The following is a 19,098-nucleotide window of genomic DNA, read 5'->3' on the forward strand; positions in this document are numbered from 1 at the left end:
ACAACCTTTGTTCATGAGTCACAGGTGCTGCTCTATTGTTAAATGTGCACATATATCTCATATACTCAACGTATGTCATGTTCTTGTACGTACATTCACTCTGCGCATATTGACTGGACTGTCCACACAGAGTACTCACACTTAAAATTTATTTGCATATTTCTGCATGCACGTGTTTGTCAGTTAGTCGTATTGTCCGTCTCTCCATTCAGCATTTGAAAGAAATTTCCCCCTCCACATTTTACCAAGACTCTCATCCCTCCAAGGATTCTCTAAACATGCAGATGGATTTGCATGCACACACACAATTCTTGAGCTATTCAAAAGCTGTTGCTTTGAGTTCCTACAAAAGCAAACAATAGTCTGCTTTGTGTGGTTGAGTCTCTGAACATGGACTCACCAACTAATATCTTACCCATAGGGTTCCATCAGAAATCAATCCTCCGTTTGTGTGTGTGTGTTGATTTTTTTACTTTCATATATTACTGGTTCTCTGCCAATCTCGTTAGCAAACACATTAGCAGTAACTGACATCAACATACATAATAAGCAGCTGGTCGGATCAGTCGCGACCGATGTTTCCCTGAACTACATACGGGCAATCAGTCAGTACTAAGTAGCTCAGAGAATTATGTTTAACAATTTATCAAATGCAGGCTCACAGAGGAGCTCCTGAACTTAACAAGCACATTATGGTAGATGAACATATCTGAAGAGGCGGAACTTTTTTGTTTTTTTAAATTCCAGGTGTTTCTTACTTGTTTCTTTGCTTTTATTCACAGACCAGACACATTAAGTACCCAACCTCTTCATTTAGATTTATGAACACTCCAATTTTATTCTCTCCACCACCTGGCTGGACAGTGTGTAAAGCCTCAGTGAGTTCTTAGACTACACACACATTCACACACAGACATTGAGCAGAGGTGGTCATTGTTATGTAAATGTTAATAGACCTGGTGCAGCGAGGCGAAGACAAGAGCACAGTGACTACGAGAGTGGGGTGCTGGTGTTGGTTGGGGTGTAGCCATGTAGGTGTATAGCACTCAATTACAAGAGTTCAAGGCATTACAACACCCTCCTCTGCAAAGGACTGAGCGCTTACAGTGTATTATTAACAATATGGCTCGTCATACACTGCTGCACACTTACATGCATGTGGGTGTCTGCATTTGACTTTTAGTTGTTCTCAATAATAGAAGTGTTTGAATTGTAATGCATGTCCTTTAGTGTATTCATTTTTCATGAAAAGGGTACAATTTCCCCAAAACAGACTGAGAGAATTTTACTGAAGCAGTCGTCTCAGTTCAAATTCACTGCTGCAGCATGTTGGTCACATCCATGTGTGTACTGAGAATCCTAATTCCAATCACCGCATTTCTGAGCGCAACCCAATCTCGAATAAATCACAAGCATTTTACAATGCATTTTTCTCTTTCAAGACAAAATGTTCATCATCTCAAGCTGAAAAGGGTTAAGTTTGGTATAAAAGAGTGAGCCCTTACTGAGGTGCAGTGTTTGGAAGCAGTCGCCATATTTGCTTTTGATTCAGCATTTTTCTTTTTCTCTCATCTTCTTCTCCAGCAATTAAAATTGTCCACTCTTCAGCTTGACTGTTGGTTGACTCTTTATTACTTTATCAAGAAAATAATCATTAGATGGAATGACAACAACAAGAAAAAGTAATTGCAGCCCTTGTTGGCTCTTTTCTCTGACATGATGGAAGAAGAAAAACTGAGAAATAATAGTAATTCCTTGAGAGATGAAAGAAGATTGACCAAGTTGCTCTCATAACCCGGAGAGGGACGCTCTCAGTGTCTCAAATCTCACTTATCCCATCATCTTTTGCTCTTAATTGTGTTTCTCATCTTTCCGCTCACTGCCCTCTCTCCTCATACCATTCTCTTGTGATTTTTTTTTTTACATTATTTCATGTGTGTGTGTGTGTGTGTTTGTGCACCTCATGAGAAAAGTGTGCTCAGACACTTGTCTTGTGCAAGATGTTATCAGTCTTAATGGAAGCCTAGCTGCCAATAGATGGCCGTCTTTCCCTCATCTTTCCCTGTTTTTCTCCGCCATCTTTTCCCAGAGGATGGTGTGATAGAGCAGACTGATACAGTTAGAGAAGGGGGTAAGATGGATAGGGAGGTTAATGGTTTCTCTCTCCCCCTACTCCCTTTTCTTCTCAGTCACTATCAATCGGCGATACAGTCGGTCCTCCTGTTGCTTGTCAGTGATTGGGGCGGAAGGACACGGTTCTGATGGATGGTCGTGGAATGAGGCCAATCAAAAGCTGGCATGGCCCGCGGATCTGCTCCAAGTGACACACTGTACTGAGTCCTGTGCCTTAACCAGACGCCACACTGAGTAGAACAATGAAGTGTTGCTCATGCATGACAGCACAGGGAATTGTTTTGAAATTGAATCAAATTTCTTTTCTGATTCACGCACAGCAGGCTTCTTCAGAGCCTGTTAGGAAGCAGCAAATGGAGGAAAAGCTGAGCTGAAAAGTGGCATGGCACATTTCCCCCAGTGTCTAGTTGTCAGACTTTACCGAACGAAGAACATGATACTAATAACTGTAAAAGCTGTATGCATAAGTATTCATTTTACCTATTAAATATGAAAAAGAAAGAAATTACAAGTTCATAGAAATCACCTTTCAAACCAGCGTGAAACATGGAGATGATCAATGACAACTGTTGGACAATGTCGTTCGCACAGACTTTACTTATTTTGTGGAGAAATTTTCTTAAAATCTAGAGGTATGAAGCTACAAAGATGACTCCAGTTGCTTTACAGAAGAAATAAGTTTAATACAATATACTTGCAGCTTGACCAAAAACCTTCCTGCATGGTGCTTTTCTAATTGTTCAGCTTTACACTGTTAACTCATATAGTAATGTTAACTTAGGTTGTTTCCACATGTCTCTGTTTACCTTTGGCTCATGTAATCCTATAAGTAATTTTCAGTGACAGCTTACATATCAAGGCAAAGCCAATCAGACAGATTTTATTTTCCTCAGGTCATTGCTAGCCCTGCATACAGTATCCATCCATACACCTACCAGGTGCAACTCTCACACAACTCCTCTGAGAGCAAATCACGAAAAGCAGTATTTTTCTTCTTTTTTTCACCCTATTTTCTTCTTTTTGCGTCTTTCTGCCTGTATATTTGGTGGTGGTTGGCTTGGCAGTGCTAATGGAAATGCCAGCTGTGTGGCTCCTCACTCCTCACAAAGTCCATTTACTAAAGTGACAGAGTCATTTACCAGGCAGACGGCCTCTCCTATCCTCACTTAATTAGAAGACCCCTAGGCCTGTCTACCTTCGCCAGCCACATTTACCTCTTTCTCACTAAATTTCTCTCTCTACAGTATTGGTGTTCCACTTCTTTGTTTTCTGCAGTTTTTCAGTCTCTGTCTCATCTTTTGTCTCTGTCTCAGTTTTCTTTTTTGCTCTCTCATTCCACTTCTAGGGACAGAGTAAAATGAACAAATGGCTGCACACAGACTGGGAGTTAAGAGTTAATAGGAATATCCACTGTGATGAAGAGGGATGTGACTCCACACCTTTACTTTTCAAAGTTTTATTTTTCTTACTTTTTACTCGCGTTGTTTAGCATGCGGAGCCACTTTGTAGATTTATTGCTGCACTTTTTTAGTCAGCCTCTGCAGAGTTTTAGTCTGTCTTTTCCTGTTTGTTGACAAAACTTTTTGTAACAATAAACGTTGATTGGAATAAAAACTCTGTTGTTATGGTAGAGATTATAAAGAGCAAGGAAATGTGTTTAGTTGTTTGATGCTGTCAGATTTTGTATCTGTAGCTTCCCTGTAAAAAGGTTTGTTTACCACTTTACTAACGTTTGTCATGTGAATTTGTTCCTATATTCACTCCTGCAGCTCATTTTTCTGGTGTGGATTTATATAGTCTATATGTGTTGTCTCATAGCTGTTTCTTTGGGGAGTGGAAATCAGAGTTGTCATCTTTATTGCCCTTGAACTCACAATATGCACACATACAACAAAACAACAAAATAAATAGGTTGTTTGATCTATGTCTTGTTTTTGTTGGGATTGTGTACAGAGGAGAAGATCAAAACAATATTTCAGAATAGAGAAAACAATGGAGCAGATGAAAAATTGAGAAAGAAGATTAAAAGATGAATCTTGGAGAAGAGAAAAGGCAGAAATGATCAAGTGGTAGAAGCTGCACGCAAAAGGCGAAATGAGAGACGCGTAGATATTGAGGATGGCATTAAGGCCAGCATGTACAGATATTCCTGGAAGTGAGTTACGTAAATGAAAGCAAGAGATCAAACTATCAGTTTGGAAGGTATTTTTGTCACTTAAAGACCTAATTTGCTAAAACAGGCCCGCACGAGATACTTGCCAAAGTAATCTCTGGATTATAGTAGCAACAGCCTTTACGTGCACTCCTTCTCTCTAGCCTTCCCTCAGCATCTCTGCTTTCTTGTCAGTGCCAAACTCTGCCAGTGTTGTTTGCTTCCCTGCTTATCTCCAATCAGTCAACACATCAAACCTAGCCTAGCCTGCCATTGATCTCTTAAGCCCCTTACAATCCAGTCAATGCACACATGCTAACCCAGCCTTTGATACGACCCCCCCTACCCCCACTTGCTCACACATGCACATTTGCTCTGAGCAGGTACCTCAGCACTGGAGGAACTGCCTTGCTGAAAGGGATTTTCTCTGCACAGCCATGTTTTTACATTACAGCTGAGGGTTAGCTCAGGGTTCCAAGGAACATTTTTGTAGCAGGGTGCAGTGATGTTAAAGCAAAAACAACAAAAAGCCAACATCAGTTACAGTAGCTAAATGTTATGTAGCTACATCTGCAGCCCAGAGTCCAGTTGGGTTTGTCATCATGTGAGTTTCTCTGACATCTTTGGGCATTTAGTGGCCATGTCGGTAGGTATTGATTTTTATTTATTTTTGTCCTTGCACATGGCTCTTCACTGCCAGTTTAGATTAAATCAGGAGAGGTTGCAGACTGACTGATGGTTACTGAAATAATACAGGCGTGTTTAATGTCACTTCACAGAGAGGTCATGGAAGAACGATGACAGGTGATGACCCTGCTCTTCTTCCTCCGTACCCTCTTTTCTCTAAGCTGTTGGCTGATGATAAAATAAAACAAAGCTGCATAGAAATTCTCAAATATTTGATTTTGATTTGAAATTAAAAGATCATCTTTAGGTTTCTTTTTGTCGTAACCACAACCATTTAAGATCACAAAGTCTGCAAGAAAGTTTCCTCCAGTTTTCTTTCGGTGTTAATGCAAGAGTTTAAACTGTAGTTACAATAACTGTTTTGGTAGACAGGATTTTACTAATATATGATCCACAAGGGTCAAGCAATTATGCAAAAATAACTAAGACTAAAGGGTGATTTCATCTTTATTACAATGTTCTTCTGTATTCCTGCTAAGTCCCCTTCTCCTTAATTTCTTCTTCTAGTGTGGACTCTCCCTGTGTTTTGGAATGTTTAGAAGGAAAAAAGAAAAGAATCTGCAACAAGGCCGATCCTTTTATGTCTTTAGATTTTACAACCAATGAAAAGCTGCGTTGAAAGCTTTACAGTTCCTCTGGGTTTTGGGGGTGACCGTTGCAAAGCCTGTTAGCTGGACGTTCAAAGGCAGGTGATAGCGCTCTGTAAAAACAGATTGAAGAGGAAAGGTGGAAAGTTTATAACAGAAAGGAGATGTCATGGCTCTGTGTTATGGTCAAGGTAGAGGGCTGACAACAGAGGGAGGAGGGGCAAGAAAGGAGAACTGAGTTACAGCAGCAGATGCTGTTGTAAATAAGGAGAGAGGCAAGACAGAGGAGATGCTGGGCTTGGTTTATAAGGTCATTTAAAGGAGTAATGTGGCGCACTGTCTGGAATTGGCTTTCATTAAAAGAGCCATCCAGAAAGAAAGGAAAAGGAGGGAGAGAGCGAGGAAGTGTGTGTGTCTGTGGTTAGGCAGTATTCCAAGCACACACACAAACACACATTTTTTGGATCTACTTGCAGTTAGTACTTTCCCAGCTCCTTGTATTTTATATCCCCACTGGGAAAAGCAACCATGATAGGTCCCCTCGCCACATTAACAGCTTTGTGACACTACCACTAAATGGCTCACACAGTGTCTTCACCACCATGAGCTCAGCAACAATTGTGAACAATGGGTCACATCTATCATTACACTGGGCAGTGATAAGATTATGTCAGCCCACCAAGGACTTATAATTTTAACATGATTTATGTGGATCATTGTCCTTAATCACAGTCTTAATGATTTATGGTGAAGAGAACAGTAATGGGCTGGCATCAGTGATGAGAAAAGGAACATGCATTCTATCCCTTTTTTTTCTTTGACTAAATCATAATTAAAATGAAAGATATCCACTCATTCTCATCCATATATTCATCAAACATCATCACACTATTTTCTTCTCTGTCCTCCATGTACAAAGACACCCACCCCCCACACCACATACCTTACTTCATCCTTCTTTTGGCAACCTTTTTAGATGAGAGCTAAACTTGTGTTCAGCTTGACAGTAACACATAGCAGGCATCTGCCACCATATCCCATCTACTCAACTCAGTGTCCTTGCCAATTTGCCCTGTGTGTGTCTTCAATTACACTATTTCTCTATTCATCCATCCAGCCTACACTTCCAGTAGATGACCTCCTCCCTCTCTTTCCCCTCCAGCCTTCTCCTTATGCTCATTTGCATCATTTCATCTGTCTTTCTCTCTTGGCTTGATTCCAGCCAGAAAGCTACTGTACCGAGTTCTCTATCGACTTTAGACCGGAGGAGCGATTGTGTATTTCTGTCTATAAAATGAATGAAATGAGATGCTCAGAGAAGGATGATGATTGTGGCCAAGCAGACGGAATATAGGAAGTAAAGAAAAGACTCAATTTACTTAAGAAAAGGAAGAAATGGAGAAAAGTGTGGTGCCATACAATGTCAAGTTTTCTTATTGTTGTCTCTCTGCTTGAGCATCAAGAAGCCTGAAAGGCGGTTGATTACAAAGTACCGCAGAATACGGGTGAATTTCGTCATGTCATGTCGACCTCTGTTCAGTATTGGACTTAATGGAGGACCCCCACCCTGAAATCTAAGAGCTGCATTGCTTTGACCACCTGGTTTCTGTTTCACAGCAAACGACAGCTCCATTTCCTCCAAATGTTTTTTTTTTTCTCTTATCCCTCCACACATTGCTTTGTCTCCCACTTGTCTCCCACTTATCCCCAACTTATAGAAAAGACAACACTTTAGTCCAGACCAACATGAGGCTTTCAAGGTTAAATCTCGAGTGTGTGTCCGTGATGTAAAGGTATCACGTAGAGGTGGGATTGTTAAATGTTAATCACTGATCAGCTGCCTCATTGTCACCTGTATAATTTAAAAGTTGCCTGCAGTAACATTTTTATATGAGCACACACACTCCAACATAACAAAGCAGGGATCAGGCGACTCATCAGCTGTGAGCCCATCTGTGAAGAAAAGTTGAATTTGGCATTGACACACACAGCACACTTACCCATTCAAACACACATGCTTACTTTGGTTCACATTAGTTTTGTGCACATATGCCCGCAATCTGTCTGTCACATGTTTAAACACATTTGATCTCTTGTGGATTTCTTGAAATACACACACACACACACACACACACACACACACACACACACACACACACACACACACACACACACACACACACACACACACACACACACACACATTTGAAGACCCACTGGGGTTATGTTGTGAACCATCTGTCATCACCTTTAGCTGGAGCGGAGGGCTAAACTTGCACACTTGATCTTGTTTCATCAGAAACATCTGTAGCCCATCAACAAGCTTCTGCATCCAGTATGGCTGAGGTGATGCTGACACACACACGCGCACACACACACACACAGCGCCGTCTTGTGTTGATGCTACAAGGTTCTTAAAATTCTTGTAAATACACACACACATGTCCATACATTGGGGTTTGTCCTTTTGCTCCTCTGCCTACTGTTGGTTTTTTGCGGTCACCTGTCAATCAAAGCATTGTTGCCACAGCCACCTGTCAGGTGTCCCAGCATGCATTGCAAGGCCTCTAATGTAATATGCTTGACTGGAGGCTGTCACACACCGCTGAACCTGGAATCAGTCACCGGAACACACACACATGCGCAAAGATACACATTTCCCACCAACTAGCTCTGTATTGGTCTCTCAGGAACACACAGAAGGACAAAATCACACACTCTTTGTTGAGCATGTTTTAAACTGAATAAATCTGTTAAACCGTCAAATTCAGCGTAAGCGAACAGTTTAATTTTGGTGTGATTTCAAGGATACTGACAATTTCTCCTCGACCTCTGTCTCTGATTTCTCTTGCTCTGCAGGTGGTGAGGGTTCCAGTGGAGAGCTGCGAACAGTACACTACTTGCGGGGAGTGTTTGGGCTCCAGAGACCCTCACTGTGGTTGGTGTGTTCTCCACAATGTGTAAGTGCTCCATACACTCATGCACGCATTAACCCACTGCACCCTGGTACCCTGTTTCATTTTGTAGTAAATTATTCTAAGAGAAGTGCTCAGCAAATCATTTCATAGTGGGAGCTCTCCCCTGAGTGGCTGAGACCAGCTTATTATTTGACGTCCATGTGTGCAGACAGATTGGGACTTTGCAGGTATTACTCAGCTTCATTCATATCAAATTTCAGACATGGTTCAGTCTGCAGTGTTGATGCCTTCATTACAAACTCATTCTAGAGGAATCAGACAACGTAGTGCTATTAAAGAGAGGAGCCACTGGTGGAACAATGAGAAGACATTAAATGAACAACAAAAGATCATTAAAAGATTCTTGTGTCCTTATAGTACATAGAAATGTATTTAATACAGCAAACTTCTCATTTAAAGAGATTTTATTACATCTAACAGCTGCTTTGTTTTTGTTTTTTTGTGTGTGGCATATACAGTCAGTCTACTTGCTTTTGTACAGTCTATGCAGAGATCATATTTTGGCTCTCGGGACATCCCAAGAAAGGTCATTGCAGACCCTCAGAGATAAGGTTTTCATCATGAGGACCCTAGCAGACACAACCATGCCTTGAAACTTATAGATCAATGCAGGGATCTCAGACTTTACAGTATTTATTTGTTTACCGTGCCCTGGGACCACAGATGGAAATTAGCCTGCGAAATCTGGTACAATGCATTTTTTCTCCTCTGAGATTAATGGTCTTTATGCAACCACTATCGTCCAGCGGCAGGAAATGGCTTCATACTTCCAACTTTTTGATGATGACCTAATTCAAGACTTTCTAAGAATGGATTGTTGCTACAAAATGACAGACAAGTAGAAACAAACAGACAAACCTGATTTAAATGAAATAGATCCAAGAGCTTGTTGTCAAGTTCTGCACAGTGACGGGAGACGGCTAAAACCAGCAGGACAGCGGGCCTCGAGACCCGGAGTTTAAGATCCCAGATTTAAGAGCAGAATGACTTTGACAACACAGAAAAAAGTTTTTATTGACACCCTGATCATCAAATTTGATTTGAACTGACTTAAAATGTTAAATTGTATTTTTAACACAGCTATAACTTTATCAGATTGTTTAACAATTGTTAAAATGCAAATAACATCACAGCTTGGCAGCTTCACTGACCTCTTTGTTCTTTTTTTGTGGGGATGAACAAGGTTTAGTACATCTGGATTTTTTAAGTTAAACTCCTGTTTGGCAGTATTTACAACAGTGAGAGTAGAGAATTACAGTTTGAATTTGGTGAATCAAACCTGTGGCCATGGTGATGAAAAGTGTTTGTCTGTGATCTCTGCATACTCCTCATTGGACCGGAGGGAGTTGTACATTTAAGAGGATGATAAAAGTTATGTTATTAAAAGGTGACAGGATATGAAACCATATTAAGAGGCCTCAGGTGTGAGACATGGTACCACCTCTCGTTGCATTAATTAAACTTAAAGCACATATCACCCATTTTTCCTCCAGACACACAGACACACACACACACACACACACAACTTTTCCTTCTCCATTTCAGGAGACACATCTTTGAAATTAGACACACAATCATTAAGCACTTGAATTGATGATAGCCCTCCGTTTGGGCACATGTTGACCTTGTGCCTTGAACACTGCTTGCTCCTTTCCTACCTAATAATGCTAAATCTGGCCAAGGTTCTTGTCGACATTATCCCTTTGTATTAATAGGCAAATTATTTATAAGCTTTTGTTTCACCCCTCTGGTCTTCTCAGCCACATCTCATGAAGAGTCACATTACTTTCCAACAGTGGAGTTGAATGAGAAATAGTCGTGCATTAACACACATGGAGGTGTTTCTGGAGACCTAGACAAAAGAGCACACTTTGTTCACACAGTCACAGTCTCACACCACAGGAGCTGTAAAAAGAAGAGATTCATAATGAGATGTTCGGGCCTTTATATCTTTCTGCTGTGTGAGTATTTGTGTGTGCACATCAGTGAGTCTCGGGAGTGGTTGGCGACGGTGTTTTCTTCCTGAGCGTGAGTGAAGGCTAACTAAATGAGGGAATGAGGGAGCAGCTATATGGAACAGGCAGTTAGCATTTTTTCTGCTTTCATCATGTTGTTAAGGCCTTGCAGAGTGCCACATCAGCACTTTCTTCTCACCACTGGGACCAGTTGTTGTTAGTGTGAAGGTGAAGCAAATACATTATGAATAGCTAATAGTAAAACTGCTACAAAACAGGGCTGTATGATGATTTTTAGCACAATCAGTTCGCTTGTAATAAGGTGGAGGGAGATTGCTGACAGCACTGATATGCAGCCAGTTAAACTGCATCGCTTTACCGGTTAAGGGAAACCTTAATGATTGGCCGTATATCTCCAGATGGTGGGTCTGAATATCGAAGAGTCAAGGGGGGACTAACTGAGAAGACGCCTCATTGTGTTGTTGTATAGTGGTAGAAATAATCCAATTTTTGATCATAAAATAAGAAGATGCCTGCACAAATATGTAATGATGTATAGACCTACAGTATTAATTATAGAAAGCTATTGGCTTATTATTATTAGTTGATGGCAATGACTGTCCAAGGTTATATTTTAATACGATGGTCATATTAGGTTAGCACTTCTTCTGCTCTTCAGACTCATCTGTTCAGCCCCTCTCATGACTTTTTTTTTTTTTTAAATCATTCCCATGCGTTTCCTGTCTTCTTTTTGTCCTCACTTTCTTCTCTTACTGCTCCCCCCCTCAGATGTTCTCGAAAGGACCACTGTGAACGAGCAGGAGAGCCTCAGAGGTTTGCCTCTGACCAGAAACAGTGTGTAGAGCTGACTGTTCAGCCAAGAAATATCTCTGTCACCATGTCTGAAGTTCAGGTATGTATTCTCATGTTCATAGTCCCAATTATAATTTCTCTGTGTTAGCTTTTTAACTGTAGAAAATTTACATGAACAGTTTAAAATGACATCTGAAGAAATGTAAAAATATTGAAGGACATTTTTTGTGGCATACATCAGCTGCAGAGCGCTAATGAACAAGGTTTTGTCCCACAAGTGTGGGCAGGAGCAGCTGTTGACGGAAGCGACAGCCACGAGGTCGGTGATCAGTTCCATATTAAAAGCACTTCTTCTCTAGTTTTTGACAGCAAGTTAGATGATAAGATCGATACGACTCTTGTATGTTTTTTTAATCTAATGCTCCAGTGAACAGAGAGTTAACTTAGCTTTGCAGAAAGACTGGAAACAGGATGAAACCGTTAGCCTGGCTCTGTCAAATGAAAATTAATGAAATGTGTCTTTTGATGATCACCATTTAAATTTATTAACATTTAAGGTTTACACAAAGGCAATACAAGTTAAATATCCTATTATTTTTAGACATAGTCAGGTTTCTACACCACCAGCTGAGATATCATAAAGTTGCTGGTTGGTACTTAGAAATAGTCTGGCACATAATCAGCAATTAAAACATCAGTTGCTGTTTATAGACCAAACGTATGATGGATTAATTAGTGGGATTTAGAGGTGGTAGTAGGAGGATTTGCATACTTAGTTATTGGAAAGAGGCAGGGTAGCATTTCCCTAAATGTCAAACTGTACGCTGGTGAAGACTGGTTTCATAAAGCAGGACTCGTCTCTGGTGATTTAAATGGGTTTATTTAATAGTAGAATAGAATATTCTTATTTACCAGAATACTTTTGTTTACCAGGTGTTTCCCTCTCCCTTGATCTAGTATGCCAAAGTGGTACAAAGAGTTTCTGTGAAGTAAACTTTCTTTTTCTCAGGGAGTCAAAAGAGAACTGGTAAAAGCCTGCAAACAAACATCCCAGAACAAGCGATAATAACCAAGCAGCTTGAGCTGGTGTATGCATTTATCCTGTAGCAATTTTTCAAGTCACTGTAGTAAACACTGAAGAGATGAAATTTTATAAATACTCACCAATTTTCAAACATGATGCAGCTTTTTAGTGTCTTGGTGTAGATTTAATTAGCTTTTTGTAGTCTATATTAAATAATCTGTAAGTATGGCTGTTTTTATAAGAGCTCCCATTTTGTCAGACCTGTAATTTTATCTGCACGTGAACACATTCACATAAACCTCACAATAGCTCCTGCAGTATCAGACACACTTTCATACACACAAGCAGTTGCTTTTTTTTATTCCTGTTTCACATGCTCACATTCAAGCCTCACGCCCCTTCTCTCCCAACTCCCATTAACCCTCGTGTCATATCTTATAACAATCCATGTACGCCATGTCCTTCCATTGATCTTGCACTGATTGTCTAACTCTCTTTCTCCATAGCTGGTCCTTCAGGCTCGTAATGTACCCGATCTGTCAGCGGGGGTCAACTGCTCCTTTGAGGACTATGTGGAGACAGAGGGACGGATCCAGGGTGGACACATCTTTTGCCTGTCTCCTTCTGCCAAGGACATTGCCCCAATCACTAGGAACAAAGGTCAGGAAGACAAAAGCACGATGAAGTCATGGCGAAGTGGGAGGGTGTGGTTAGGTGGAGGGGGCATTATGGTGACATAAAGAATATGGAGATTAATGCTTGATGTTGGTGCTTGTTTTTTCATTCACTTATTTTTAAGTTGTATTTAGCCCCTTAACTTTATAATCATATTTTTTACTTTTTCACAACTGTCTGTCTTTTCTCCATCTCCATTTGCCATCTCTGCCATCGTATGCTGTATATTAATCACCAGAGTCCGATGTGTCTCCTCCTTAGGGATTTTATTGTGCATTGCTGCTGGAGAAGTAAAGAGCTGTGTGTTCACCCAAACAGAATTTTAATGTTACAGCTGATTTGCTTCGTGTGTCTATATTCAGAATTCCTTGTCACTACCAATAATGGCCGACCATTCCCTCTCACAGGCCCACACAGCAGTCCAGCTTTACGTGCTGAAAATAGAGCTGTTATTGAATTCCCATTATCATGCATTATGCACTGTTGTCAGTTTCGTTTTATTTGTTTTTGTGTGTCTAAATGACTGGTTGTGCTCCTAACTCCTTTTCAAAGCAGCAACTTCAGTGTGGTTTACCGTCACGTTTAAAAATATCCACATCTTTATAGATTTATTATTTCTTTCACAAAGATTACGCACTGGTTTCATGCTCAATTCTGTCTCACCACAAAGAAAAAACTTGCATGTTATCCACGTTCAAAGTGCTGCAGATGTGTCAGATCGTCTCCTCCACGTTTTCCTTAAGAGACAACTCAGAAGTTCGTCAGTTTAGTCCATTATGCCCATTATGTGCTCTCATCAGCTCTGGCATCCAAACACTGATTGGTATTGCTATTTTTAATGCCAGCCAACCGTGGGTGTGACATGAGAAGTGTGTTGCTAAGTTACAGTATGTCCTGGTGTGTGTGTGTGTGTGTGTGTGTGTGAGCTGTTGAGGTGAATTAAGTGGAAAGTGAAAATTGTCACATTAAGTTCTATACCAGGATGAAGTCACTCTTATTAAAGCTAATGTTTTAAAAAGGTTAAAGATATATGGAGCTGTATAACACTGCATATATTTATGTTGCTGTGTCTCATGCAGGTGACAAGCGTGTGGTGAAGCTCCACCTCAAGTCCAAGGAGACAGGCAAGAAGTTTGCAAGCGTCAACTTTGTCTTCTACAACTGCAGCGTCCATCAGTCGTAAGTTAGAAAGATGAGATTTTTATGACTTGATGGTTATTACCTGTTTATTCTTTATTAAAATCTTGTATTAGGTTGTTTTTTTTTTTTTTTTTTTTTTTCTTTTCTCATCCTGAATGATGGCCTTTTTGTCAAGTCTCCCCATGGGCTGTCTCATTTTACTTTCCATAGGAGACACACATACACGCACATATCTATCCCCCCGACCTCCACAGGAGGTTAATGTTTCAGTTGGAGTGAAAAATCAAATGTGCCATACATGAGAAACGATTAGGTTATGAGATGGTAATTCAACTCACTTTTTTTTTAAATCATAACCCACAACACACACTGAATTTTAATGATTTACTCATTACATGGTGGTCTGCTGTGATTCTTCCCAATCACAGGCATTTGTTTTTCTCACTTAAAACAAATATATGCAGCTTTTCACCCACTTGGTTTTGCAGTTTAGCCCTAGTTCAAACAAAGTCATCAGCAAGCACTGTAACACTTCAATTTGGTGGCTAAAACTCTGTGCCTTTTCCAGAGAGTTAGTCTCCATGACAGTCCAGATACACTGAGCTCTCTGCCCAATCATAACTGCCTCCTAATCCACCTTCTGCTGAAAATCTCTACCACCCACAGAGCCACACCCCAGGGTCAGTTGTACCGCGTGCCCAATGCACCCTGCCAGGGTAAAAGAGTCCTCTAACTCCTTGACCCCACCCTGCACAATATCCTCCCTCCTGTCAATCTGTGGCTCATCCAGGGGAAGCTGGAACGTCTGCTGGGGTATTAGCCTTGGGGCAGCAGATGGTTCGGAGGCCCCTGGGGTACTGCAGAGCTCCATCCTGCCTTCCCTCTGGATGCTGGATGAGCCTCCTTCGAGGATTGTCCACAAACACACAGGGACATAGACATATGCATGTACAGCCACACCTTTCCCCACTGACTCACTTAGAACTCATTGAAGTCTTGAATGTCTTGGACACCTAATCCGTTATTGTGACCTTTAACCCACCCCCCCTGAATTTCCCTGCTCTTGTACACAAATCCCTCGCCATAATGAAGATGATTAGCTCAGCTGGTTAAGGGTGTGGTGGTTTACAGTGTCAAATTGTGGATAATTCATCTCCCACAAGGACCTTTAGATGTATGCTCTACCTCTCAATGCTTTATAGAGTACATCTTGCATGAGATGTAAACCCTGCGAGTACAAATGGCTTCATGTTAAAGAGGGAAAACGCATAATTAAATAGAAGTAAAACATATTTTCCTAACATATGCAATAAGTCATAATGTCCCATCGAAAATGAAGCATGACAAATGTATGACAAGTGACGCAGGCAGAGAGTCGCCCATTTTAAAATATTACCCCAATGAACTCTGATTAAATCCATTCTCTGCGCTGATCTAATACATCCTCAGAGTGATGTAATGGACATGTTTAATGAAGTTACAGACGGGGCACATTGCATCTTCTCCAGTGACTCTGATGGCAAGGAAAGATGCTGAGATAAGAACCCCATTTGGAGCTGGCACTCCATCCTGCATGCATGCTGTGCCCCCCGGGCCTCAGTGTGTGGCGTCTGATGAGATCAGACCGGTAATGTCGTTGGCACAATGGCTGCACGGTCACATGCAAGGCTCTGTTTCCAGAATGCTGGGTCATTCTTGACAGAGCTCCATTTTCCTTTAATGGGTTTAGACTGAAAATACTGCAAGCTTTTACACTGTGAAGAGGGCAGGCGTTCTTGAGAGACCATATAATATATTTTGTAGCACAGTCAATGAATTTCTGTACTTTTTTTCCTCCCATCTGATTAGATTATTCCTTATATTATGTCTTCTATACATCATACTTTAAGTGCTGCCTTTAGGAATGCAAAAACAGAGCTTGACTTGTTCCTGCAGTTCTCTTCAGAGCTTAATAACACACATCCAACCTCTGATCCCCCAAAACACATACCCTCCTCCTTATTTACTTAGCTGATTACGTCGTGGCCCTTGCCTTTACAAAAAAACATAAATTTGCATAGTCGTATTAATCTAATTAGAATTCCCAATGATTCAGTTTAAGGGTTGCTGATATTGAAATAGAAATTCACCCACGGCCATGATTGCTCCTTAATTAAAAATTTACATACACTTTTTTTCCCATTTCACAACCCTGCATTTAATAAAGATGGATAGTCTGGAAATTATTTAACTGCATGCACAAGGTCACATAAAGCACCTCTCCTTGCTATGGTCAATTTAGCTTCGATAGTAACACGGATCATTTGTTGTGTGATCTATGTATAATAAATGTATTGAGTGTCACAGAAGAAACTAGCAGCTTTTAGATATAGGTGTTTAAAGGTGGTGAACTGAAAATAAGATGGTAAAGAGTCCAGTTTAACATTTGGAAGAATTATACAATAAGTACTGGATGCATATTGACATATTTACCTCTAAGCTCAGACATGCATTCATAGAATTATGTGCATGAATAATAGTCCCAAGGTTTTTTGTTAAACCCTCTCTAATTTTAAAGGGATCCTGTAATTTCCTTTGAAATGAATAGTAGCCAATAAATAACTCATTTTGCCTAGTGTAGACGTGTCAAACGCACCTCACTTGGAAAGGGGATTGTAGTTAGTACTCTGAACTGACCAGGCAAAGAAGAGGGGAGGAAATCACAGTCTATTGTGTTTGGCCTGAAAGAAGCACTAAAGGTAACGTATCTTCATTAGCATCTGAATATGAACGGATTTAAATTTGCATTATGAACGTGGCCATACAGCGAGCGTGTCTCCAGCTGCTCAAAGCCCCTGAGTGGCTGCAGGCACTGAGGAAGGAAAGGAAAGAGCAATAAGACCATACTGGGGGGTCTGAAAAATGGAGCCTGCCCTTGATCAAGAGAATCGAATATGCTTAAATGGCCCTGGGTGGCCTTTTTTTGAAAAGTGTGCTACCATGCTATAATAGAGACCTTGAGATCCGGTGGCAGCTCGTGACAGGGGGCCTGGTTACTTCGAGGACCGAAGAGTGAGCAGTAGGGGGTTGTTAGACAGGGCCTACTGTTGGCCTTTGGTGGCATAAATAATGGCGCCTTCTCTTATTTCAAAGGCCATGAGCATAAAAGTGAAAGAAAGTAGGCAGTGGTTACCTGCTGGCATTTTCCTCATTATTTCCATGTCACTGGTACACTAACAAGCATGATTTGACATGAATAAAAGATGCAAGTCAGATAAAAATAGTTAATATCAGGGCTTTGTGACAGATGACAACTCTTGGGTATTGCTCACTGTGCATTGTACTATTCGGTGTTTGGGTTGGGAAACCTGCTATGTTAAGTTGATGTTGTAGCTTATTTTCATGAAGACCGATCCACTGGTGGCCCCCGAGCAAAGAGCAAAACCAAAATAATGATTGTTACTGTGCGAACAAAGAAGCTACACGATAGGCCTGGCCAACCTAGCTAGTGTTCATTTGTTGTGCATCAGTAATGTCATCTGCTCTTTTGATCAGAATCGACAGTCCTATTTGTGTTTCACACCAGTTCTTTTGGGGATGAACGTTGAACTAAAATCCCAGGTCTGCTCTTTGAGTCTAAGCTCTGTATGCTAACTTAGCGTAGCCTAATCGCTTTCCCTCCATTTGTTGGCAACATTGACAAATCTCCTTTTTGCTCTTGTGTGGTATTAAGGGGCCTGTTATTTCCTTAGCTGCATATCTTTCATTCTAAATGGACAGCTTCTGTCAGCACAATGCTAAATTGGTCAATTAAAGCGGCAGTGGGATTGAATTAAGCTCCAACCTCTAATCTCACTCAAAAGGAGCGGTCTGGGCTGGAAATGATCGCTTAAAGTGTGCACCTAACAAACGAGCGGCCCTAATTGATCCAAATGAATCCACGTCAGGGTTTGATGGATTCATGTGTGGGCTCCATCTAAGAGCTCAAGCGTTGAAGCCCTCAGTTTTCATGCGTATCGAGAGAAGAAAACCTGGCATTTTACACAGGGTTAAAACACACTTGAGATCTTGTCAGCAGTGTGCTTCTTTCAGCTTAGACAGATGTGTGTAAACTCACACCTGGCCGGTATGGTTGAATGCAAACCATCCTGCTTACTCTCTTACCTTGACTTTATTAAACATAGTGTTTTATTGTACTTTCAAGAAACCATATGCTCGTACAAAGCCCCAACAGCAAAATGAATCACAAAGATGAAATTCTGAAACTGAACTATGTGAATTGTGATTTAGAAAACTTTGTAATAAGATAAAGATTTTTTATTTATGTACAGATAATAATTATATTAGATAATGCTGCACCCTCAGGTGAGAAACAAAGTGGCTTTGCATCTCTCTAGGGCTCAATGGTCACCAATAACATTAAGCTTTGTTGAAGAACTGCACACTTAAACCTGTCTAGCTCTCCTCTGTGTTTTTTTTTTTTTGTAGTAAATCTGTAAATGCACAAATATCAATTCATAAATACCTCAACGTCCAACCTGATGCTCCCTCCATCTCCCCTGAGACATTTACCTTTTTCTGCCCCCTTTCTCTCACGATACCTGGTGTCTGCACCTCTGTCAGGAAAATCCACCTGCTTTTGATCTCTCCCTCCCTCCTTGCCTCTCTTCTGTTTCGCGCCTTTCTTTTTCAGCCTGTCTGTCGGCACCTCGCCTCAGCTAAAGCAGGCGAATTTAAAATGGTGGAGCACTCTTAGCCTCATGGATGAAAGAGAGCTTTAGACAAAGAACGGGGAGAAAGCAAATGAAAGGGATGGAAAGACTGAGAAGCAGTGATGGAGAGAAACAAAGGTTTACTAGCGAGTGGATTGAGAGAATAAAACAACAGAGGTAAAGAAAGAGGGGAAAGTAATGCAGAGAGTAGACCAATGCTTAGGGAGGTCATTGAACATACAGAAGCTGCAAGCAGAGAGGGG

General features: G+C 40.9%; 1 protein-coding gene across 6 annotated transcripts in view; it reads left to right on the forward strand.

Moving 5' to 3' along the window:
- LOC121636690 (plexin-A1-like) overlaps positions 1–19,098 on the forward strand; it is a 190,814-nt gene that overhangs the window by 87,145 nt on the left and 84,571 nt on the right. For all 6 annotated transcript variants that reach the window (XM_041980425.1, XM_041980427.1, XM_041980426.1 and 3 more), the window contains exons 5-8: positions 8,419–8,519; positions 11,282–11,405; positions 12,836–12,989; positions 14,084–14,183. In XM_041980425.1, the coding sequence (XP_041836359.1) occupies positions 8,419–8,519; positions 11,282–11,405; positions 12,836–12,989; positions 14,084–14,183 (479 nt within the window). The remainder of the gene's footprint in view (positions 1–8,418; positions 8,520–11,281; positions 11,406–12,835; positions 12,990–14,083; positions 14,184–19,098) is intronic.

This window comes from Melanotaenia boesemani, chromosome 3, assembly GCF_017639745.1.
Source record: "Melanotaenia boesemani isolate fMelBoe1 chromosome 3, fMelBoe1.pri, whole genome shotgun sequence".
Lineage (NCBI taxonomy): Eukaryota > Metazoa > Chordata > Actinopteri > Atheriniformes > Melanotaeniidae > Melanotaenia > Melanotaenia boesemani.